The sequence below is a fragment of the Phyllostomus discolor genome, chromosome 4 (genome assembly GCF_004126475.2).
Source record: "Phyllostomus discolor isolate MPI-MPIP mPhyDis1 chromosome 4, mPhyDis1.pri.v3, whole genome shotgun sequence".
NCBI lineage: Eukaryota > Metazoa > Chordata > Mammalia > Chiroptera > Phyllostomidae > Phyllostomus > Phyllostomus discolor.
Window position 1 is genome coordinate 112,211,803 of NC_040906.2, and position 21,436 is coordinate 112,233,238.

Consider the following 21,436-nt stretch of genomic DNA (forward strand, 5'->3'; position numbering starts at 1 on the left):
AAGCACCATTGTTCCCTCTTGGACCCCACCCCCACATACATCTTCACAGCCCAGCGACTCAGGTGCCCTGCCCTGGTGAACACCTAAGGCTCCGCCCCTCATACATAACAGGTGTGACCAGATCAAAGGGGAAAAAAAAGATAGCTCAAACAGAATTGAAAGCCCCACACTAGTACTTTTAAGTGACTAAGAGATAACCAACCTATCAGATGCACAGTTCAAAGCACTGGTGATCAGGATGCTCACAGAATTGGTTGATTTTGGTTGCAAATTAGATGAAAAAATGAAGGCTACAATAAGTGAAATGAAGAAAAATGCACAGGGAACCAATAGTAATGGAATGAAAGCTGGATCTCACATCAATGGAGTGGACCAGCAGGAAGAAAAAAAAACATACAATCAGCAAAGAATGAAGAAGTAAGAATTCAAAAAGATGAGGAGAGGCTTAGGAACCTCCAGGACATCTTTAAATGTTCCAACATCCGAATTATAGGGGTACCAGAAGGAGGAGAGGAAGAGCAACAAGTAGAAAAGTTATTTGAACAAATAATAAAGGAGAACTTCCCCAATCTGGCAAAGGAAATAGAAGTCCAGGAAGCTCAGAGAGTCCCAAAGAAGTTGGACCCAAGAAGGAACTCACCAAGGAACATCATAATTACATTAGCCAAGGTAAAAATGAAGGAGAGAATCCTAGAAGCAGCAAGAGATAAGGAGACAGTCACCTGCAAAGGAGTTCCCATCAGACTGTCAGCCGATTTCTCAGAAGAGACTTTGCAGGCAAGAAGGGGCTGAAAAGAGGTATTCCAAGTCATGAAAGGCAAGGACCTACATCCAAGATTGCTCTATCCAGCAGAGCTTTCATTTAGAATGGAAGGGCAGATAAAGTGCTTCTCAGATAAGGTCAAGTTGAAGGAGTTCATTATCACCAAGCCCTTATTTTATGAAATGTTAAAGGGACTTATCTAAGAAAAAGAAGATAAAAAAACATGTATAGTAAAATGATAGCAAACTCACAATTATTAACTACCACACCTAAAACAAAAACAAAAAGAAAATAAGCAAACAACTAGAACAAGAACAGAACCACAGAAATGGAGATCACATGGAGGGTTATCAGCGGGGGAATTGGAGGAGGAGAGGGGGGAAAGGTATGGAGAATAAGTAGCATAGATTGTAGGTAGAAAATAGATGGTGAGGGCAAGAATAGTATGGGAAATATAGAAGCTAAAGAACTTAGGACACATGGACATGAACTAAAGGGGGGGAATGTGGGTGGCAGAGAGTGTGCAGGGTGGAAGGGAATAAAGGGGGGTAATGGGACAATTGTAATAGCATAATCAATAAAATATGTTTAAAAAAACCCATAATACAGTCTAGTTCCATTCATGCTGTCGAGAAGGGTAGGGGCTCTTTCTTTCTGCTGTGTAGTATTCCATTGTACCACAGTTTTTTGATCCACTCATTTACTTATGGGCATTTAGGTTGCTTCCAGCACTTGGCTATTGTAAATTGTGCTGCTATGAATGAACATTGGGGTGCATATGTTCTTTTGAATGTTTCAGGGTTTTTAGTAGAATTTCTGGGTCAAAAGGCAGTTCCATTTTTAGTTTTCTGAGAAAATTCCAAACTGTTTTCCACAGTGACTTCACCAGTCTGCATTCCCACCAATAGTGTGCTAGGATTGAAATAAGCCAGGTGGTGAAAAACAACCATATGATCTCGCCTATAAGTAAAACCTAATCAACAAAACAAACAAGCAAGCAAAATATAAGCAGAGACAATGAAATAAAGAACAAACTGACAGTAACCATAGGGGAGGGAGGAGAGGGACAATGGGGTAAAACAGAGAAAGGGTCATCAAAGAATGTATATAAAGGACACATGGAAAAGCCAAAGGGGGATAGGGTTGGGGTGGGGCGGTAGGGAGTGTTGGGGGGAAAATGAAGACAACTGTAATTGAACAATAATTTAAAAAATTGTTAAACATTTTTACTACTGTTAAAAAATTACAGTATTGCACTCCTATTGGCTTTTACTGTTGGATAAGATTTTAAAAGTTGTGTGGTCCAAAATGTTAATTTTTTAGTTGAGAAAATTGTACAGAAAAAAAAAGAAGTTCTTAGTTTAAATGTCCTCAGTATAATTACAATAATATGACACAGATTCTTAAAAAGTTATTTTACACTTTTCTCTATAGTGTTTCCCAGTGGTTCTTGTAATTTCTGTTCATTATTTTTACTTAATAAAATTTCCCTTACATTGTCTAGTATGGATTGCATTTTGTCATCTATGTTAGCTCCAGGTATTAAATAAATATGGTGTGCTGCTCCAAGGAGATCCTTGTTTTGAAGATGCAAGTGAAGGGATTCTTTATTAGGTTGTGAGAGGTGGGATCACTGAATTGAGGCATACTCTAACATTAAATCAGAAATAGTTTTGACATCATCAAAATGATGACTTTGTTGAGCAACCCTTCTTTAGTGTTCTAAGAAGGAGTCCAAGTTTTCCATAATTCTCTAGTAATTTTGTGTTTGTATATTCTTTGGACTGAAAAGAGGTTACTGTGTTGGTTAAATTGAGTGAGTAGACTAGTTTTCCAAAAGTCATCACTGTCAACTTAATAGTGGATAATAACTCCCTCCCATTGAATCGTGATTTGGCTCTTTATCCTGACATTCAAGTCTGTCTCCCCTCCATCTCCGAACCATCCCATAGGTGCGTAGTTCCAGCTACTCACCAGAGGTCGCCCTCTGCTGCAGCAGAACGTTTACCTGCGCCCTTCTCCTAGATGTTAGAGCTTTGCCTTCCTGTCTTCGTCCAAGGCCTTCGCCAAGCCAGACAGTATTTTCTTCCTTCTTCAGGGGAGACGGGCTTTTGCTTCATTCTTTAGTTTTAGTCTTCCCAGAATGCTCTGATTAAATGTCTCCCTCAGGCTTATCATCGGTTAAATTTTGACAGTTAATTATACTTACTATTACATTGTCCTTATTTTCTCGACTAGGTTAAAACTTCTTGAAAATACATTGATTTTAATATTTTTCTATTATATCATGTAGGACTCATTCCATAGCTTCAAAAATACTAATTGGCAATAATTGAACATTGTAAATTCTAGCAGTCTCCTGCTTTTGAGCTTCCAAATGAGTTGTTAAGTCCCAATGGTTTGTGATCTATCCTGATAGCATTTTAAGGTGGTAATTTAGAATGTTTTCTTCATTGTCACAGAGAGATCAGTGAGTGCAAACAAATAGCAAGACAGTGAAATGACATTTGTGAAAGAAAAGATACCCACCATGATTTTTTCCCCTAAGATGAACTAAACAGTCTATGACTTTAGTGAATCAACCTAAAAAGTGAATGCTTTAAATGAAAATTGATAATAAGTAATGTAAAGTGAGGCAAATCTCAGCATTTTGCAATTTTCAAAGATCATATTTTAAGGAACAACTGAATTATAATTGCTCAGTGCTTATAAATGGGAGTGTTTCCATATAGCCAATACAGGCTGCTTCAATAATTGGAAGGAAAGAATTATTCTTCATTCAGTCTTCTGTCTAATTGAGCATTAAATTTTAAAAAATTAAGTTAAGCATAGGTGAGACTATTTTAGATTTGATTCTTTTTTAAAAAATGAGAAAACATTTGCATTTCACCAGTCAGCTGTTAGCATTCTTCCTCTTTGAAGACCTCAAGATAGAAGAAATTTCAAGGACTTAATGTTAGCTGAATGCTAGTAAATGTTCCATAGACCTTCCCAACCCACCCTTGCTTCTAGAATAACCTGGAGGAGGCTCACTTCAGTGTTTCTGGGATCCACTCAAGAAATTAAAAACCTTGTGTCAGCCTTGAAAATGACCCCTCCCCCCAGAGTATAAGAGAAAAATTGCCTTTCACTCTGATACTTATCAATAATGTTCATTAGACAGCCATGATCCTTACCCCAAGATACAGATGCAAAAGAGGAGACAAAAATGAGAGATGTTTTTCACTATCAGGGCTCAGAATATGGGTACAGGACTAGATATTCAGCATGAAACAACTAGAAAAATCTCATCAAGGCAACATGAATGCCGAGACCACAAAGCAGAAAGCCATCAAGAGAAGCTGACACCATTGAAAGCCACACTTCTTGTATCTGGGACTGCACCACATGTCTCTCCTCCTTTCAAGGCCACACCTCTGCTCCTTCTCACCTTCCCTATGTTCGGGGAGTAAGACGGTGCTTCACAGCTCTCAAGTTTATTAGTCTCTCCAGTTAAGCACTGACTAGGGTAAATGCTAATAGCAATTCTGAACCCTGAGTCCAAATTCCTGGAAGAAGGAATCAGGTTGGCTCTTTTGGGACTGGCTGTTCATCTTTGATTAACTAAGGGACAGTGGTGGGAGTCACACCATACCAATGTCTAACTCCTGACAACCTAACCTAAAGAAGGACAGGTGTAGAAGTTATGGGAGTAGACATTTTTGAAAGTTACGTGTTTGCCCTTAGTCTCATCTCCCAGAGCCAGACATCTGGACCCAAATTAATTCTCATGGTTTACTTAATATTTTAAAAGCATATCCTGAAAATCAGAAATTAAAACCTTCATGCTTTTGTCTGAAATTTTTCTCTGACCTGTCCATGAACTTGTCCAAACTAAAATTCAATTAGATTTCTTTGAATGGTGGTATTTTTCAGGATCTGAAGCATGAAGCAGCTTCAGAAAAAAGGAATGGACTAGTTTGTGAAAACAGCATGTGTGTATGTGTGTTGGGTTGGGGAAGGCAGAAGAGACAAAAAATACATTTAGAGGTAGAAAAGTGTAATTACATCTTCCCATAGATATATAGGGACTCTGCTTTCCACATGGGTCCTCACCTCTGGTGGTAGGGTCAAATGTCAAAGGCCTAAGAGGTAATCCAAAGAAATCATTGGATCTTCCTTAGAGACTGGCTGTGTTTTGGAGGTGGCAGGGAAGGCTGATGGTGTGAAAAAGTTGAGCTCATCTATGTAGTTTGCTAGGTGATCAGGGCCTAGAATGATAAATTCTTACACAACATACCTTTAAAATGGTCTCCAGAATATCAAGGCAGTTGAAACGTTTGATCTGAGACCAGTTTGATTATTATGCATAATTTGGTAATTGGAAACAACCAGTGTTTCATAGGAGAGTACAAATGAGGGCAATGAGAACACTTTAAGACACATAGATGCATCATGTTTTACAACAGAAATATTTAGTTTTTAGAATCTGAAATGCAAGATTACAAAGTGAAACCAGCAGGGAGTCTAAATAAATGCTCTTGAGTGCTTAAGTTATTCAACTTGAAAAACAAAAATTCAAAACCTTACATTTAACATTTCAAACTTCCAAGAGAATAAATGAATTCATTCAACAGATGTTTATGGAGCACCTATTGCATTTTTTGTTGAGTTGGCAATGGAGACCGAGACTTCTCTTTCAACCTAAGAGCTGCAATTGAGCAAACATTTGGAGATTTGTTCTTGAGCCAGGGAATCACATTTTCAGTGGTTGTTATACCAGAAAATGTATGCTGTTCTTTTACATCAACTTATTTTCACATCATGCCTTAATTTTACTTACTTTATATTTTGAAAATAATAAAAAAGGAATCAACTGCAGACAATTTAAAAATCTCATTCAGTTTTTTTCTTTGGTGCTTTTAAGGAGCGCCGCAAATTTGGCCCCTTAGGATGGAATATTCCCTATGAATTCAACTCTGCTGACTTCACAGCTAGTGTTCAGTTCATTCAGAATCACCTTGATGAATGCGATATTAAAAAAGTGAGTAAAATATTTTCTTTTTTCTATTTTTAATCTTTTTTCCATGTTTATTGCTGTCCTTAATCAAGGTTCTACAGACATTTTCAGCCTGATATGCAGTGGACTGCTGAGTCCCCCCACCTCCCTGAAAAGGGACTGCTTGTTGCAGTCAGCTGTTTGCTGGGCCGGCCATTTCCCCTAACACCCTGCTGCCCACAGCAGTGCATTCGGACTCTCTATCTCATGCTGCCTTCCCCCGCCCTCTACTGCACTACACCACAGCCTTCCCCGTATCACACCCAAGGGTCAGAGTGCATTTCCAGAGAGTGCATTCACCTTAAATCAAACTTCTCATTTTCTCTCTTACTTATGCCTCCTTAGAAGAGAAAATGTTATCTTCCAGCCCATGGGGATGTTCCTTCTCACCCAAAGCCACATCTTAACAGATGGTTAAGCTTATGCAGATAAACAGCAACAATTTCTAAAATAACAGTCACTAATCATTGTATAGCACCTCACAGTTTTCAGAGTGCTCTTGTAGGAAGGATTTCATTATTATTTTCACAATTCTGTGGGATAGATACAGAAGGCATTACTGTTATCCCCATTTTACTGATGAGATAATGACAAAAGAAAATAAGGGGCTTCCTCAAGGTCACAGAACTAAGACTGCAAACCTTGTTGGCTTTCCACACATATGTTACAGAGGACTGGCATCCATTTCTTCTATGATCTTGAGCAAGTTTCTGAGCTTCTCAGGACCTGTTTCCTCATCTATAAAATGACCATGCCTTCTATGAAGAATAAGTGAGTTAGCCCTTGTAAAGCACAGTACATTATATATAATGAGGGCTCAATAAATACCAATTTCCTACTCTCTTTCTTCTCCTAGTAGATCTTGGAGACAGTTATAGCCTGGCTGGTGTAGCTCAGTGGATTGAGCACGGGCCTGCAGATGAAAGGGTTACCAGTTCGATTTCTAGTCAGGGCACATGCCTGGGTTGCAGCCACATCCCCAGTAGGAGGCATGTGAGAAGCAACCACACGTTGATGTTTCTCTCCCTCTCTCTTTCCCTTCCCCTCTCTCTAAAAATAAATAAAATATTTTTTAAAGAAAATTGTAGAGACTTTGTATTAGTGGTGATGGTAAACCATGATGAATTTTTATATGGGCAGGCAGAAAATCTAGAATCAAACCATTTTCCTTGAAGTTACAAGGGGATAATAAATTGACTATGACATTTTGATGAACAATTATATCACATGTGTTCATATTCTGTGAATATTTATCACTTTGGCATATACAAATAACAGTTCTCTTGAAATAATTTCTCTGAAAGGCCATAAAGCTGAAAAATAAAGTTTTAACCAACAGAAAGTAAAATCAAGCATCCTTACTTCTCCTACCTCAAATGCATTGAGTTGATTTTAAAATAAAAAACTATTGTTAACAAAGCATATTAGAACATTGATTACTTGATTTTTTCTTTTCTTCACTAAACACAACTTTTTCTTCTCTAACAGCTTGGCATTACTGTAATGAGCATTATAGGTGATTACATCTGTGGAGTAAAAAACAGTTTTTCCCCATACTTTAATAATCAGTGAGCAATATATTCATGGATATTTAGCGCTGTGGATTTTTCTTCTGTGAACAAATCATAGCAGTTCCGGTCATGTAGTGGCAAAGGAGTTACTAATATAATGTAATAAGATTTTTAAATGCAGCCTAGCTAGTGCTTTTTTTTTTCCAGACCTTTCCTCTAAGAAAGGCCTGAAATGTTTAAAATTATTTGTTTGAGTTGACAGTGATTAATTCTTTTTATTTTCAATACAGGGTGTGTCATGGAGTACAGTTCGGTACATGATTGGAGAAGTACAGTATGGAGGCAGAGTGACAGATGACTTTGATAAACGTCTACTTAATTGCTTTGCTAGAGTAAGTCAATTTGGGGGGGAAAAGCATGGAGACACATTTTATTGCATTTTCCTTTTAAGTAAAAATATTTTTGTAATAGGTAAGCCAAACTTAAGGGAACAAAAAGTATTAAGCCAAACTGTTGCAAAGAATCAGCCAACAAAACAAAATTCAAACCCAAACCCAAACCCAAACCAAACCAACTAGCAATGTGCTTGTGGTCAGTGCGTCCCCAGCACAGAGGAGCTGCTCCTGCCCAGGGCCTCTCCCCACCCCCCTCCCTGAAACAGTGGGTGTAATTTCTCCGCCTCTTGCCCTGGAATCACACGGACTTCAAGCCCCCCAAAAAGGGATTGGAAAATGAACCATAATTTGAGTTTTCTCGTCTTTTGCATTAGGACAGACAATTGAAAATTAATGAAGTATTGGGTTTTTTTTCCCCTGTGCTTGATAAAATCCACATGTATCACACTGGTATGTATACATTTTCTAGAGAACATTATTCCTTAGCAATTATGGATGAATAGGGTGAATAACCTACCAGACCAAAAGTCTTCTTAAAATTTGTTCATGTTAAAGAAGCAATATACATTACCTAAGTGGGAGAAAATTGCATGTGAGTACTTTATGGTAACTTGAATTCTTTATATTAGAATCTATATTGTTAATTCTCTCTTTCAATGATTTTCCCCCTAAACAAAATTAAAACCTCAACAAAATTGGAAGCACAAACCTTGGGGGTATTTTGGTAAACTGGGGGTTGACCAGAAAGTGGATTTTTCTTTCAACCTTTTTACAAGTTTTCTTGAAGCTGTGTGTGGAGAAAGGTGGGTGATGGTGTGGAGGTAAGAGCCAGCTGCCGGAGGCTGAACTGGTACAGACCTCTTGGGAAGCAGTTGAGCAGAATTCACTGAAATTAAGTATCCTGGGTAAGGTACATTCCAGAACATTTCTAGAAAAGAATCCATGAATGGCTATGTGTACAAATGTTCGTGGTGATCTGGTGTGTAGGAAGTTGAAGGCAACCTAGGGGTCTGTCACGGGGGGAACGCATAATTTAATGTTGTGGATGCCTGTTGTGGGTTAAGTGTGGCACCTGGAAGAAATGGTCTGCATGACAGCATGCACAGATCTTAGACACTTGCTGCTGAGTGCAGAGCTTAATGAAATCAAACAGATCTATAAAGTAATACGTGGGTATCTCACAAGGGTAAATGTATATTCAAGGACATAGATCAAGTACATTTAATCCTCACCCGAGGATATGTTTTTATTGAGTTTTTTAAGAGAGAGGAAGGGAGAGAGAGGGAAAGAGAGAGAAACCAATGTGAGAAACGTTGATCAGTTGCCTCCCATATGCACCCTGATAGAGGATTGAACCCACAATCTAGGTTTGTGTCCTGACCCTGGATGAGGATTGAACCTGCAACCCTTTGCTGTATAGGACAGTGTTCCAGCCAACTGAGCCATTTGGCCAGGGGTCAGGTACATTTAAACAGATGCCCTCAGAGGGAAGGAGCCAGAGTGGATATCTGGGCTGAATGGGGGGGAAAAAACTAAGATAAAAGTGGCCGACACTCATGAGAACAATAAAATAAAGGAATATGATAAGCTCACTTGTGTATGTGAGGTTCAAAAGGAAAAAAAAGGTATTTCAGTCTTATCTTTCAACTAGGGGACCTAACCTCTTTGTTGCCCCTTCACCCTGACTGTTGTCTAGCATTGCCTGAGTGAGAATCAATTTGATTGTATATCATTGCCTCCAAACTGGATCCTCTATTCCTGTGACTTTTAGTGTGGCTCTAATCTTTGAACCTCTGTTTATTTTCTCTATTTTCAGCATCCTATGGCATGTCTACACCCAACAATTGCCGTACCTTATTTCTTGTCTTTGGAGTATGACTGTCTATCTTTGTCAAATACCTCCTAGAATCTCTCAAAGTAATTCCATGTGGACTTCATATTCTGTATTTTGACTATACCCCCAAACTGTCCTCCAAATTGGGTAAACTCAGCTATTTGTATGTTTATGAATGCAGCTATTTGTGTTTGTATAAATAAAATAATGGAAAACAGGAAAAAACTTCAATTTGCTTTTACCGATATGTCATCTGACAACACAGAACTCACTGTGGTCTTTTGCTGCCTATGTGACTAGTCACTCCCTCCCTAGTCATCCACATCACCAGAAACGTAGTCTTTCTGATGAATGACATGATCATAGCACTTTCTCTAATAACTTTCATCTGCTCCCCATTCTTAAATGTACACCAGTCATCACCCTGGCATCCGTAGTTGTCCATAAAATGGCCTTGCTTCATTTTCCTGTCCTCTCTCTTACCACCACACTATATTCACCTGAGACGTCATCATTTCCCCGACCCACCTCACATTTTGCATTATTTATTCTATGCTTTTGCCTGTGTGGTCTCCACTATCAAAATGCCAAAGAGATTTAGTGCCAAAATCACCTCCTAGGTAAAGCCTTACCTGACCTCCATATGGCTATTCTTTCTTCCTGCTTCCAACCTCCTTAGTACTCTTCTTATTTTATTTCCTCTGGTCCTTACCTTAGTGCACTTTGTATTGTGGCTGTTATGTAATTGGCTTAGCCCTTTGCTGGGTCACAAGCTCCTCAAAGGAAAGGACTGTGTGTGTCTCATCTTTGCATTCTGTTCTCGTTCTAAGCTCGTTACCTTGTGTAAAGAACTTGAATAGGATAGAAGTGTGGAAAATAAAGCAAAAAAGAGATCAGGTGTTTCATATTCAGAGTAATCACTGGACTAAAAAAAGCTGGAGGAAGAGCTGGAGGGAAGACATTAGACAAGGTGTGGTTAACCAAAGTAAGGCACAGTTCCCACCTCTTTCCACGTCAAGTCCTCCAAGTGATTCAGACATCCTACCTGCATTTCTGCCCCTCCTGTGTTCCCATTATTGCCCTTCTGATGGGGAAAATTGCTCTGTTCGATACTAAAGTCATTGCCTCAAATCTGGCTCATAGGCATTCAGTATTATTATTTTTTTCCTCTTCAGAATAAGTCTATTCACACCAAGTATATATTTGTTCTCTTGCTGTTACATTACGGATAATCAGTTCATATGGAATGGGAAAATGATGTCCTTAAGGTGAACAATAAGGTGGTTGGATACATTTGCTTCTTGTAGCCAAGGACAGAAGTTAATTAACAGAGGGAGCTCTGCAGCTCAGGGTGGGAAGGGAGAGGTTTGGGAGAAGTTTCCCTGGCTTCGCACAGTGCTAAGCACTGCTGTGAGCCACAGTGAACACAGACCAAGCCCCCTGGCATGAGCCCCACTTGAGGGAGAAGCGTGGCACTGAAAATGCCAGATAGTCGTGTGTGTGTGTGTGTGTGTGTGTGTGTGTGTGTGCACTGCCTCATCTACTCTGTAGTACTGCCACTCCTCTTCAAAAGTGGTTTGAGGGTCGTTCAGTCACTAGAGCAGCGAGCAGACTTGCCAGGTTGGCTCTCTCCTCTCCACTGTTAGCAAATATCTTCTTTGCTGTTAAACAGAGGCTGGGGCTTCATTGTTTTTGTCTTGTGGCCTTTCTCTTTTCTTCATCAGTGTGCTCATTATTCTATCAGTGGTTGTGTTCGGGTGCTTTCAACCTCAATATTAAAAACTATTAACATGGAAATAAGGCAACCCTCCCTCTTTTACAATAGCAGTTTTCATTTAGATGTGTATCGATTTTATTTCTTCTATTTTCTCTCCTGTATAGGTCTGGTTCAGTGAGAAGATGTTTGAACCGTCCTTCTGTTTTTATACTGGATATAAAATACCTTTATGCAAAACCTTGGACCAGTATTTTGAATACATCCAGTCACTGCCTTCCCTAGATAACCCCGAAGTCTTTGGGCTTCACCCAAATGCTGATATCACGTAAGTTCCTGGCATTTTTTAAATTTGAAGGAGCCATTTATAACTCAGCTTGGCAAAGACTGTGCGTTTCATTTTCTCTCTTAATCTCTCTCCTTTCCCTGTTTTTTATTTTATTGTGAAAAATAGCGTCACTTTCTGTCCCCCAGTTACAACTTTGTCGTATCTTGGCTGCTCTCCCCTCACTAAATCCTGATGCTCTGGGGTTTATGACAACATTAAAGCTCTAATTTATGCATTGATTACCTCTCTGTGGTGTCATAAAACCAGTTGGTGTTATTGGTGCTGATGCTCTCCACTGATAGGACTGTAGTCTCCCAGCTCCTTGCCTCTTCCCTCAAAAAAATCCATTAAAAATAAACAGAATCTAATAGGGCCAGGAGGGTAGAGAGAGGAGGATGCAGATGGTGTTTCTGCTTGATCTTCTCTCTTTCATGGTCCTGCTCAGTCACGTGCTCACTGGCACTCTCTGTCACTAACCGTCCACCATGCGCACAATGCAGTGAGCACGGGGCACAGACACGGAGCCAGCGTGAAAGGTGGGTGTCATAGCTCCACCTGAGGTCTCTGCTCCAGTCACTGAGGAAAGAGGCAATGAGTGAAGAGAGGAAATGCATCCGGGTCCCAAGCCCCTACTAGGACCCTTCCTTTGGATGGGGTCTCGTCCCTCATCTCTCTGGAAGTCCACACCTGAAATCAGGACCACTTGGCTCCACAGAGAGGACTCCAGGAAGCCCCAGCTCAGATTCCCCTCTGGATGGGCATAAGTTTATGTCTAGGAGAGTGGTTTTAGGACATAGAAAGAAACCAAGATTCACTGCCTAGATGCTAAGCTATCCTGGCTGAGACGGAATGCGGCGTGCCTCTCCCAGTCACTCACTGCAGCTGCAGCGGACGTCCCCAGCTGGTTCTCTACCCTTGCCGGGGAGCCCCGGAGTCCACCTGTGCTCCCACCCCTGAACGGGCACCTCACCCTTCCACCAGGCTTGGCCTCCTGGCCTCTGGTCACCCATGTTGATGCTAACCTCCCCCTTCCCTCTAACCTCTCTCCTGTTCTTTTCATCCTCAAAGATGTGGGCATGATTCTGAAGGCCCACGTGGCTAATGCTCCCTTCAGACCCCATGAGAAAACTTGATGGCTCTTTAGTGGTGACTCTAGCTGTTATTTAAAGAATAAAAGCTGTCATAAAGTTAGCTGGAAATAGGAAAAAAGTGAAGAAATAAAAGGAATTCCTCAGAGACCCATTTGTGAATTGATTTAAACATTATCTGAAAGAGAAAACAGAGAAATAATTTTGCTTTAGCTGAGACTTTAAAAATGTGACTCAGACCACATCACTCCTCTGTCCAGAACCCTCTGAAGGCTCCTATCTTACTCCAAGTCAAGGTCAAAAACCAAAAGTGACCTGCAAGTGACCTACAAGGCCCAATAATTCCATCTGCCCCCACTCCTCAGCCAGGTCTCATTCTGCCCCCTCCCTCACTAGTTGCCGCCCCACTCTAGCTCCTGCTGGCTCCCTGTCACCAGAGAGGCCAGAGGCTCTCCCCACTGGATACTCGACTTCCTGGCAAGTCCTTCCCTGCAGATAACACTGCAGCTCACCTTTCACCTCTTCCAGTCTTTGCTTAAATGTCAAAGAAGACTTCCCTGGCTGCAAACCAACCCCCGCCTCAGACTCTATCCTCCTTGTCTGCTTTTTTCCATAGATTTTATCATCAACTGACATACTCTGTACTAAGTTATTGGTTTGCTGTTGTCTGGCTGCCATCATTTAACATAAGCTCCATTATGTTGAAACTTTGGCCTGTTTTCACTACTGTTCCTCCAGTGCTAACCAAGGCCTGAGGCTGAGCGAGTATTGTTGAATGTGACAGAAGTCCTAAATTCTTCCAGGTTGTGGAGGATCTGATGGATGGGGATAATCTGTAGAAAGATCTCATGAGTTCATGTGAGTGGGCAGGAAAATGACCGATAAAGTTTTAATGCACTTGTAAATTAGCAGTTGAGACGGTTTACATAGGAAGGCTCTGAACATTGATTCCATCCTTGGCAAGAGCCTGAGGAGCCATGAGAGCTGGTTCCTAGAAATCTGATCCCGTCGTGTGCTGTGGGACCCTGCCAAGGAGCACATAAAACAAGTTGACACCGTCTCGCCCTGACTTAACGAGGATGGCGTGCCTGTGCCTGGATTGCCGTAGGCAGTTCTGGTCACCAGCTCGCACAAAAGATAAACCAGAGCTCGAAAGAGTCCAAAACAGGGCAACTAAAATGTAATTCAAATGTGAAACAATAGAGAGACAAAGTACTTTTCCCTTGACTTTTATTTTGAGCTATTTTGTAAGGGCTATTACAAACCCTCAGAAAAGTTGCAAGTACACAGTTAACATTCATATACCCTTTACCGAGATTCACTGATTATTAACATTTTGTTCCATTTGTCTTTTCTCTTTCTATATTTAAACCTCTGTTTAAATATCTGCAGCTATGTCCATATAAAACCACATTTATTTCTGTTTGTGTGTGTGTGCACATGCATGCGTGCTTGTAACCCCTCTCAGTGGACAGAGCCAGGAAATATGTACTTTTTAAAATGTCATAAGCTAATACTAATAACTCCAATTCCGATTACAAACCTCAGAGCTGTTCCTTGTCTTCCCCCACTCCGTATTGTTATCTCCTTTCTCCCATGGTGAGAACTCCGGTTCCCAGCAACTTCAGTATACAGTGTCCAGCACAAATAACACCCCCTTTTTATTACAAAATCTTTTACTACAAAATCATAAGCATGTAATCCTGTAATAGCAATATCACACTCAAGCACACCATATGACATTTTAGAGGAAGTGTTCAAATTAAAACTTTACCTTATTACACCCACATACTACTACCCTACCAACCACCTCCAGCAGGCCTTACTTCCGCCGGACCCTGTATTTACTCCCTTGTTCTGAACAACCCTGCCAATGCCTCTGCCACAAACAAATGTCCTAAGTACAGGTCCAGCTTTCTTTGCTGTTCTTTTTGCCCTTGAAATAAATCCCACTGAGGGTGCACAGAGTGTTATGTCCAAATGTCACTCAGATTTTTTTCTGTTTGGTTATACTATCAATTGATGTATAGGTACATTTGTGGGTTGTTGTTTTTTTTTAACTTTTTAAAAATGTCCTCACCTGAGGATATGTTTTATAGCATTTAGAGAGTGAGGAAGGAGAGAGAGAGAGACAGATATCAATGTGAGAAACATTGATCAGTGGCCTCCTGTATGCTCCCTGACTAGGGATTGAACCCATGATCTAGGCATATACCTGACCAGGGATTGAACCCACAACCTTTTGGTATACAGGACAATGCTCTGACCAACTGAGCCACCTGGCCAGGGATCATTTGTTTTTATTTGTATTACATTTTAGGTTTTTTCTCATCTTTGTTGATGTTTTAATTATGTGACACATGAACATGACTGAAAGTCACAACTAGATACTAAGGTGTTCTTAGAGAAGTCTCACTTCCAACCCACTTCCCCCTTTCTTTATGGCCAACCAAATGCATCAGTTTCTGCTTTATCTTCCTTGTGTTTCTTTTTGCTCAGACATATATACACACACATGTACATAGATATTCTTACTACCCTTTCTCTCTTAAACAAATTTGCCATACTATCTCTCTCTCTCTCCATGTATATGTATATGTGTATGTGTATGTATATGTATATATGTGTGTGTATATATATACTTTTTTTGCCTTGCCATTTTATATCTTGCCATTTTCACATAACAATGTATGTTATAACCACTCCATATCAGTTCATAGATGCCTTCCTCATTATTTTACAGGTGCATGCCTGCTCTTGTTCATACGTACCATGGTTCATTCATTCAGGCCCCCGTGGATGGGCATGTAGGGTTGTTTCCAATACTTAACTATTCCAAATAATTCCTCAATTAATGATCTCATGCTCAGGGTTTCTCTTATTGCTAGAGATGTGTTTTCAGGGCATGTTGCTGTGGATGCGATTGCTGAATCCAGGGCTAGCGCGTCCTGCCACGTTCCCTTGCACTGGGCTGTGCTCTCACTCTCACCAGCAATGTGAGAGTGCCTGCTTCTTCACAGTCTTATCAAGAGAGCATTGGCAAAGTTTTAAATTTTCACCAGTATAACAAGTGAGAAATGTTACCTCAGCATAGTTTTAATTTACTTTCTCTTATTTTGTGTGAAAGTGAGCACATTTGCAGGAAGTTAATGGCTGTTTGAGCTAATCGACCTTCTTGGAGACCCTGTCTGTGATGTTGCAGGCTGTAACTAGGGGTGGTGATGTGAGGCAAGGATAGGACGAAGCTGCAGGGCAGTAGCTGGGAACCTTCTACAGTTTTCATTCATTTGCTGCTGCTACCTGCAGGGTAGAGAGGGCATGGCAAACCTCCTTGGTCTTTTGGCAAGTTTCTCTTCGTAACTCTGTCCAAAGGCTTATACCCATTGCTGGCAGGCATGCTATGTATGGCATAGCTGTTTTTCCAAACAAGACTGTCAGATCTGGCAAGCCCCACCACACTGAGTGAGGTCAAGTAAAAAGCGCTAGACCTCTGCCTCAAATGAAGGGCTATTTCTGCTAGAGACAACTAGAGACCTGTGGCCCTCTCTTGATTTCTCTTTGTTTTTAACTTCCCACTAGGTCTGTTGTAGGGTCTTCCCCACCCACCCCTGCTCTCCTCTTCCCAGAGACCTTGGCCCCTTTCTGGTTCCTGCTCAGGTAGTAGGCTCTGTTCTACAGCTCTGCGTTTGGTTATTTTCTCGGTCTCTGAGTAAGCTTTGTCCTAGGTTTGATCCTTCTGTCCTCTGGGCTCTGAAATAGCTGGCAACTAGAATCCGGGCCTCACTCTGGCGTTTGAGCCTTCTGGGAGGGCTGTACTTCAACCCCTACTGTTCCTTCACCAGCCACCAGGAGGCAGTAAGGAATAGCAGGCGCAGCTTCCTAGCTAAAGTCTATCCCTGGTCTCCTTCCAAGTACTTCCTTCTCACTCCAGCAAGACAGAACTCTCCACGTTCTATGTGAACTAAAACAAGTAATTAAGGGTTCCCCTGTCATTTTCTGGTCTGGCAGCTGAGATGCTGGAGGAGTTGGGTACAGTGTGTTTGTGGAGGACTTAGAGTCCTGCTTGGGGCATGTTGAATTAGGAAAGACAGTGGGATGCATCTAAGTGGGGAGAGAAACGGGGACTGGTGCCCAGGTAAGAGGTTTGAGTGTGTTTGTGCAAAGATAACAGTTGAAGACACATGAGGGGGGTAGACTCTCTGAGATACACAGGCTAAATCTATATGACTGCCACTGCTACACGGATCCTTATTAATTTATCTGACTGTCCAGATCATTCCAAAGCACTCTGGCTTCCAGATAGGCTCCGGGCTGTAACTGGGCCATAGTGGAGAATCTGTGTTCATTCTTATCAGAATCCGCACTCTGGCATTAGCATCCACAAATGGGAAAGGGGAAGGAGACTTGGGAAAGGGGACCACAAGTCTCTCCCTGTGGTCCTTGCTTAAGAATGCAGAATCCCTGAAGTAGAAGAGAAAAACCAAGCTGAATAAATGCTTTAAAATAAGTTCAATCTCTCCCAAGAGCTTAGGTACCTTGGTGACAGGAACCATAAAAATGCATAGTTTAATCGCTATGCAAAGTTAATAGTTTTATTATCTAGATTTATAAGGTACCAAGGACATTGCAAATTGAACTATCTCAATGTCAAAAACAGTTATTTATTTTCACTTGTTTTCTCATTAATGGTTATGCATATTTTCTACCTTCTGGAATTTATCAAATGTCTTATTACAACTTCTATATTCATTTCTATGCAGTCTGAATTTAATTGTATTTCTTTTCATGTTAGCTGACACTGCTAAGTTTCAGATTTTAAAAAATTATGCTCATTATACATGATGTTTCATGTGCAAAGATTTATATAAATCTAGGCTGATTTGGATATGATAGTGCATTAATATCTCATTAGATAGTTAATTATTTTAGAAGCAGTTGTGTTTTTCAGTTATTTCACATTTATATCATCCATGACTACCCAACAGAGATGACCTAGGTGACTCCCCACACCACCAAGCTACAAGACCAATATGAGCTTTTTCCCACATTTACTTCAAGGGGAAATTTCTTCTAGAAGTAACTCAGCACCAAAGCAAATCGATTCATTATCATTCTCTTTCTTCATCTCAGAGCATTTATTTGTAGGGCCAGTTTTCCTGAAAGCCCTTGGATTTTTTAGGTATATAGAGATATCTGCAGTTCTCCATTATAGGTAGTTCAGTAGGCTTCTCTGCCTTTTCTGCCCTTGCAAACTTAAAATCACATCGTGGAAGAAGAAATGAAATGGAAGTTGTACACTTGTGGCATTCAGTGCTTTGTGTGTGCTGATCTGATCGGGAGGTAATTGGGAGAGCTTGTCCAGCTCTCATGCAAAATGGGTCAGTTTTTTAGGAATTCTTCCCCATAGCCATGTCTTGAGGACTGTTTTTAAATCACCTAAAAAATTTAATTAAGTGGCCTACCATGAAAGTATTTCTTCAGTGAGATCTAGCAGCAGCAGCATCTCCACTGGCCCCTCCCTGGAATGCTGGTGAATGTAGCCGGCTGGCCCAGAGCAGGGTAGCTGTGTCTGCAGTAGTGTGTGCTGCTGGCTCCCAGCCGCTGATGCAGAGTGTTTGCAGAGAGGATTCAAGCTGGTGAGTGAGAGAGTGCCTGAGAATCCTAAGTGTGGAACACCGCTCTGCGTGGTGTGGGCCCAGCTCCCACTGGGAGATGCACAGGACCCACACCCACGGATAGGTTCTCCCGTGGGGAATCAGGCCTGCAATGTACTTAGGCCGCTATGAGTCTTGCTTTTTGCTAAAACTCCCTCACCCTGGATTGAGGACATTTACTGCAAAGCTGCTCCCTAAAAACCATGCTAAACCTTCCAAGGATGAGTGTAACTGGTCCAACTACTTTTGCCTTTCATTTGCAAATACCCCTCTTCTGTGATGTGATTACCATCATCCTCTCCTTTGTTTTCTGTATAAGGTAACCACCTAAAGCGACCCTGTGCATAGTTAATGAGGTCCTTCTTGTAACATGTCCAGTAAGACTATAAAAGCTCATTGGAGCAAGGGCAGAGGCTTTTGCTCCCTTTGAGAGAAAAGTCATGCTGTCCTTTTTTCTCCACCAGATTCAGTAGTCTGTGTGAATGTCTCATTTTTATCCATAATGATGGGGTCCATATCACCTAGATATGAGGTTGTTTCCCTTTTTTATACCTAGTTAGAACAGATAGGAAGAATACATTGTTTTCTTAGTATGAATGGAAATTTACAGTGGTTTTCTTCTCTTTGACCTTAAGAAATCTGATATATATTGATATATAAATGCTGAGAAATAGACAAATAGTAAGATAATGTACTGTTACCTTAAGATGAAACAAATAATTAAATTTTCATACCCTTTAAATATCAGAGAATTGCTCTTCTTTATATTTGAGGTTTAATGAAATTCAAGCCAATTGGCCCCAATTCCACAAAACAAATATTTAGTGAGAAGTCAGTCCCTAACCAACTTAGGTGTTAGTAATGTTATAGAACAAACAAGGGGGGGCCTGGGACAATATACTATTATTGAAAAAAAAAAAAGCCCCCAGGTCCGTTATGTCCACCGCCAGAGGAAAGACATCTCTCAATGCCAGAGATTTGTGAAAAGGAAAGGAAATGTTTATTTAATGCTATGCAGACTTAAAGTAGTGACCTAATGTCTTCACCAAAATCCCAAAGTCCCTTAAAACACCCACAAACAGACACAGTCCTTCCTTCCTTCCCCCTTTGCCCAGTCCAGAGTACCGTATCTCAGGAAAGGAAATAGAAGTCCATGGCTCAGGCAGTCGTCTGGTTATTCCCAGTTAGTACTCCATCTCAACTGGGAGACCTCCCTGGGTTCCCGGAACCCTCAGCTGAGTCGCTGAGATCTCTGCTAAAACCAGGTGGTGGTTCCCCCTTCTAAAGCTGCGGGGGTCCCCACTCTGGCAAAGGCACGTGGTCCTCTCTCCGAGGGCCACGGGTGTCCCCACTCTGCCAAAGCCGCGTGGTTCTCTCTCTCAGGGCTGCCGGAGTCTCCACTCTGCCAAAGCCGCATGGTTCTCCCTCTCAGGGCTGCGGGAGTCTTCACTCTGCTAAAGCTGTGGTTCTCTCTCAATAGCTGTGATCTTCTCTGCACTTCCACAGCTGCATGGTTCTCCCCCTGTTCAATGGCTGCTGCATCTCGGTTTAAATCCCCGCGCCAATCTTCCTCTGCAGCCCCATTTCCGACTCCTCCCACACTCAGCTTCACAAGCCAGAACTCATATCCTTCCAGCTTTACTGGGCTGCCATCATGAGTCTGGGCAGGTGTGGCCCCAAGTCCTGGAGCCAGTCATCTCCAAGTTCCCATGCAGGCGCTGTAACTTGGGGGACCTGCCCCCAGTTATGTCTTGGTGGGGAATTTACTTCCATTCCCCTGGCTCAGAGCCTGGCCACAGCTATTTAACATATCTAAGCGACCGGCCAAAGGCTATAGATATGTTAAATGACTACACCAGGGGTTAGCTGCAAGGCTGTTGCTATGTAAAAACAACTTTCAAAGGCCCTGCTCCATGTGTCCCTTCCCCCAGCCCACACCCTGAGGGGGGATGAAGACATCCTAAAATCTCCTAGACACCTCGAGTTCTGCACCCCATTTTAAATGCCCATTTGGGGTCCCCCCTTTTGGCTGCACCCTGTAACAGTAAGACACAGTCCTTGCCCTTAGAGCTTATCAGCTGTTAGGGAAGAATAAATGGATGGCAAATAGTTATGTAATACAATATGGTAGACTCTAAAATCAGAAGACACACACACATTGCTATGAGAACAAAGGCAAAGGAGCAATAAATTTCAGCTTTAGGGATCAAAGTAAGCTAGCAAGTGAGAGAGGCCACATCTGAACTGTGCCTTAACGGAAGTGCAGGAGTTCCCAGGCTGGAGAGGGATGGGGAGGAAGTGACTGCAGCACCAGGGCAAGAAGGACAGAATGCAAGGCAAGAGGAAGATGATGAAGTGAGGGTGTGTACACGCATCAGATCATCAAGCTGTACACCTTAAATACATACAATTAAAAATAAGACACTTTAGCACAGTGCAAAAAACGTACATGAGGGCACCTATGGGAAAGAACTCTCTAAGGAGGGGCACAAAGATATAAAATTGTGTGGTACGTTTGGAGAACCAAGTTCAATGTGCCTAGAGCCTGGTAAAGGAAGGGCTTGAGGAAAAAAGTAACCTAACAATGATGCTGATACAAATGCAGAGACTGGCTTTTGAAGATTCAAGATGTCATGTGAAAGAATTTGTGACAGTTCTAAAGACAGTAAGGATGAGAATGCTGAAAATTTCTAGATGGATGCTAGATATGATTTGGAAATAGGACTGGGAAACCAACAGGAGCTGGGGAGTGACATCAAGGGGGAGGCCATCTCTGAAGTTTGTAGGTTGGGCAGCTGAGTGAAGACACTGATGTTGTTAAAGAACATGGGGTGAGGAATAGTTCAGGTGAGGGAAAAGGGAAAATGAAAACAAATTAAGTTTGGGAGTGGTTTGATTGAAGAAACAGTGCCCGGGAGCCAATGGAAAGTTGGGGACACAGAGTTCACGGTAGAGTCAGAGATTCAATGGTACCCAGACTAGCTAGTATTTCCTGGCTCTCCCTAAGACATCAGCAATGGTGACACCCTGTCTGCTCTAACATAGAACTTCATCCACATAGTCTGCCTTCACTGTGTACTAGAATGAGATCATAGAGTAATATGAGTCACA

At 41.5% G+C, this 21,436-nt stretch overlaps 1 protein-coding gene across 1 annotated transcript in view; it reads left to right on the plus strand.

Annotated features, from left to right (window-relative positions):
• DNAH8 (dynein axonemal heavy chain 8) overlaps window positions 1-21,436 on the plus strand; it is a 305,262-nt gene that overhangs the window by 253,518 nt on the left and 30,308 nt on the right. Inside the window, exons 85-87 of the mRNA XM_028509424.2 lie at window positions 5,670-5,786; window positions 7,603-7,704; window positions 11,423-11,583. Coding sequence (XP_028365225.2) covers window positions 5,670-5,786; window positions 7,603-7,704; window positions 11,423-11,583 — 380 coding nt within the window. The remainder of the gene's footprint in view (window positions 1-5,669; window positions 5,787-7,602; window positions 7,705-11,422; window positions 11,584-21,436) is intronic.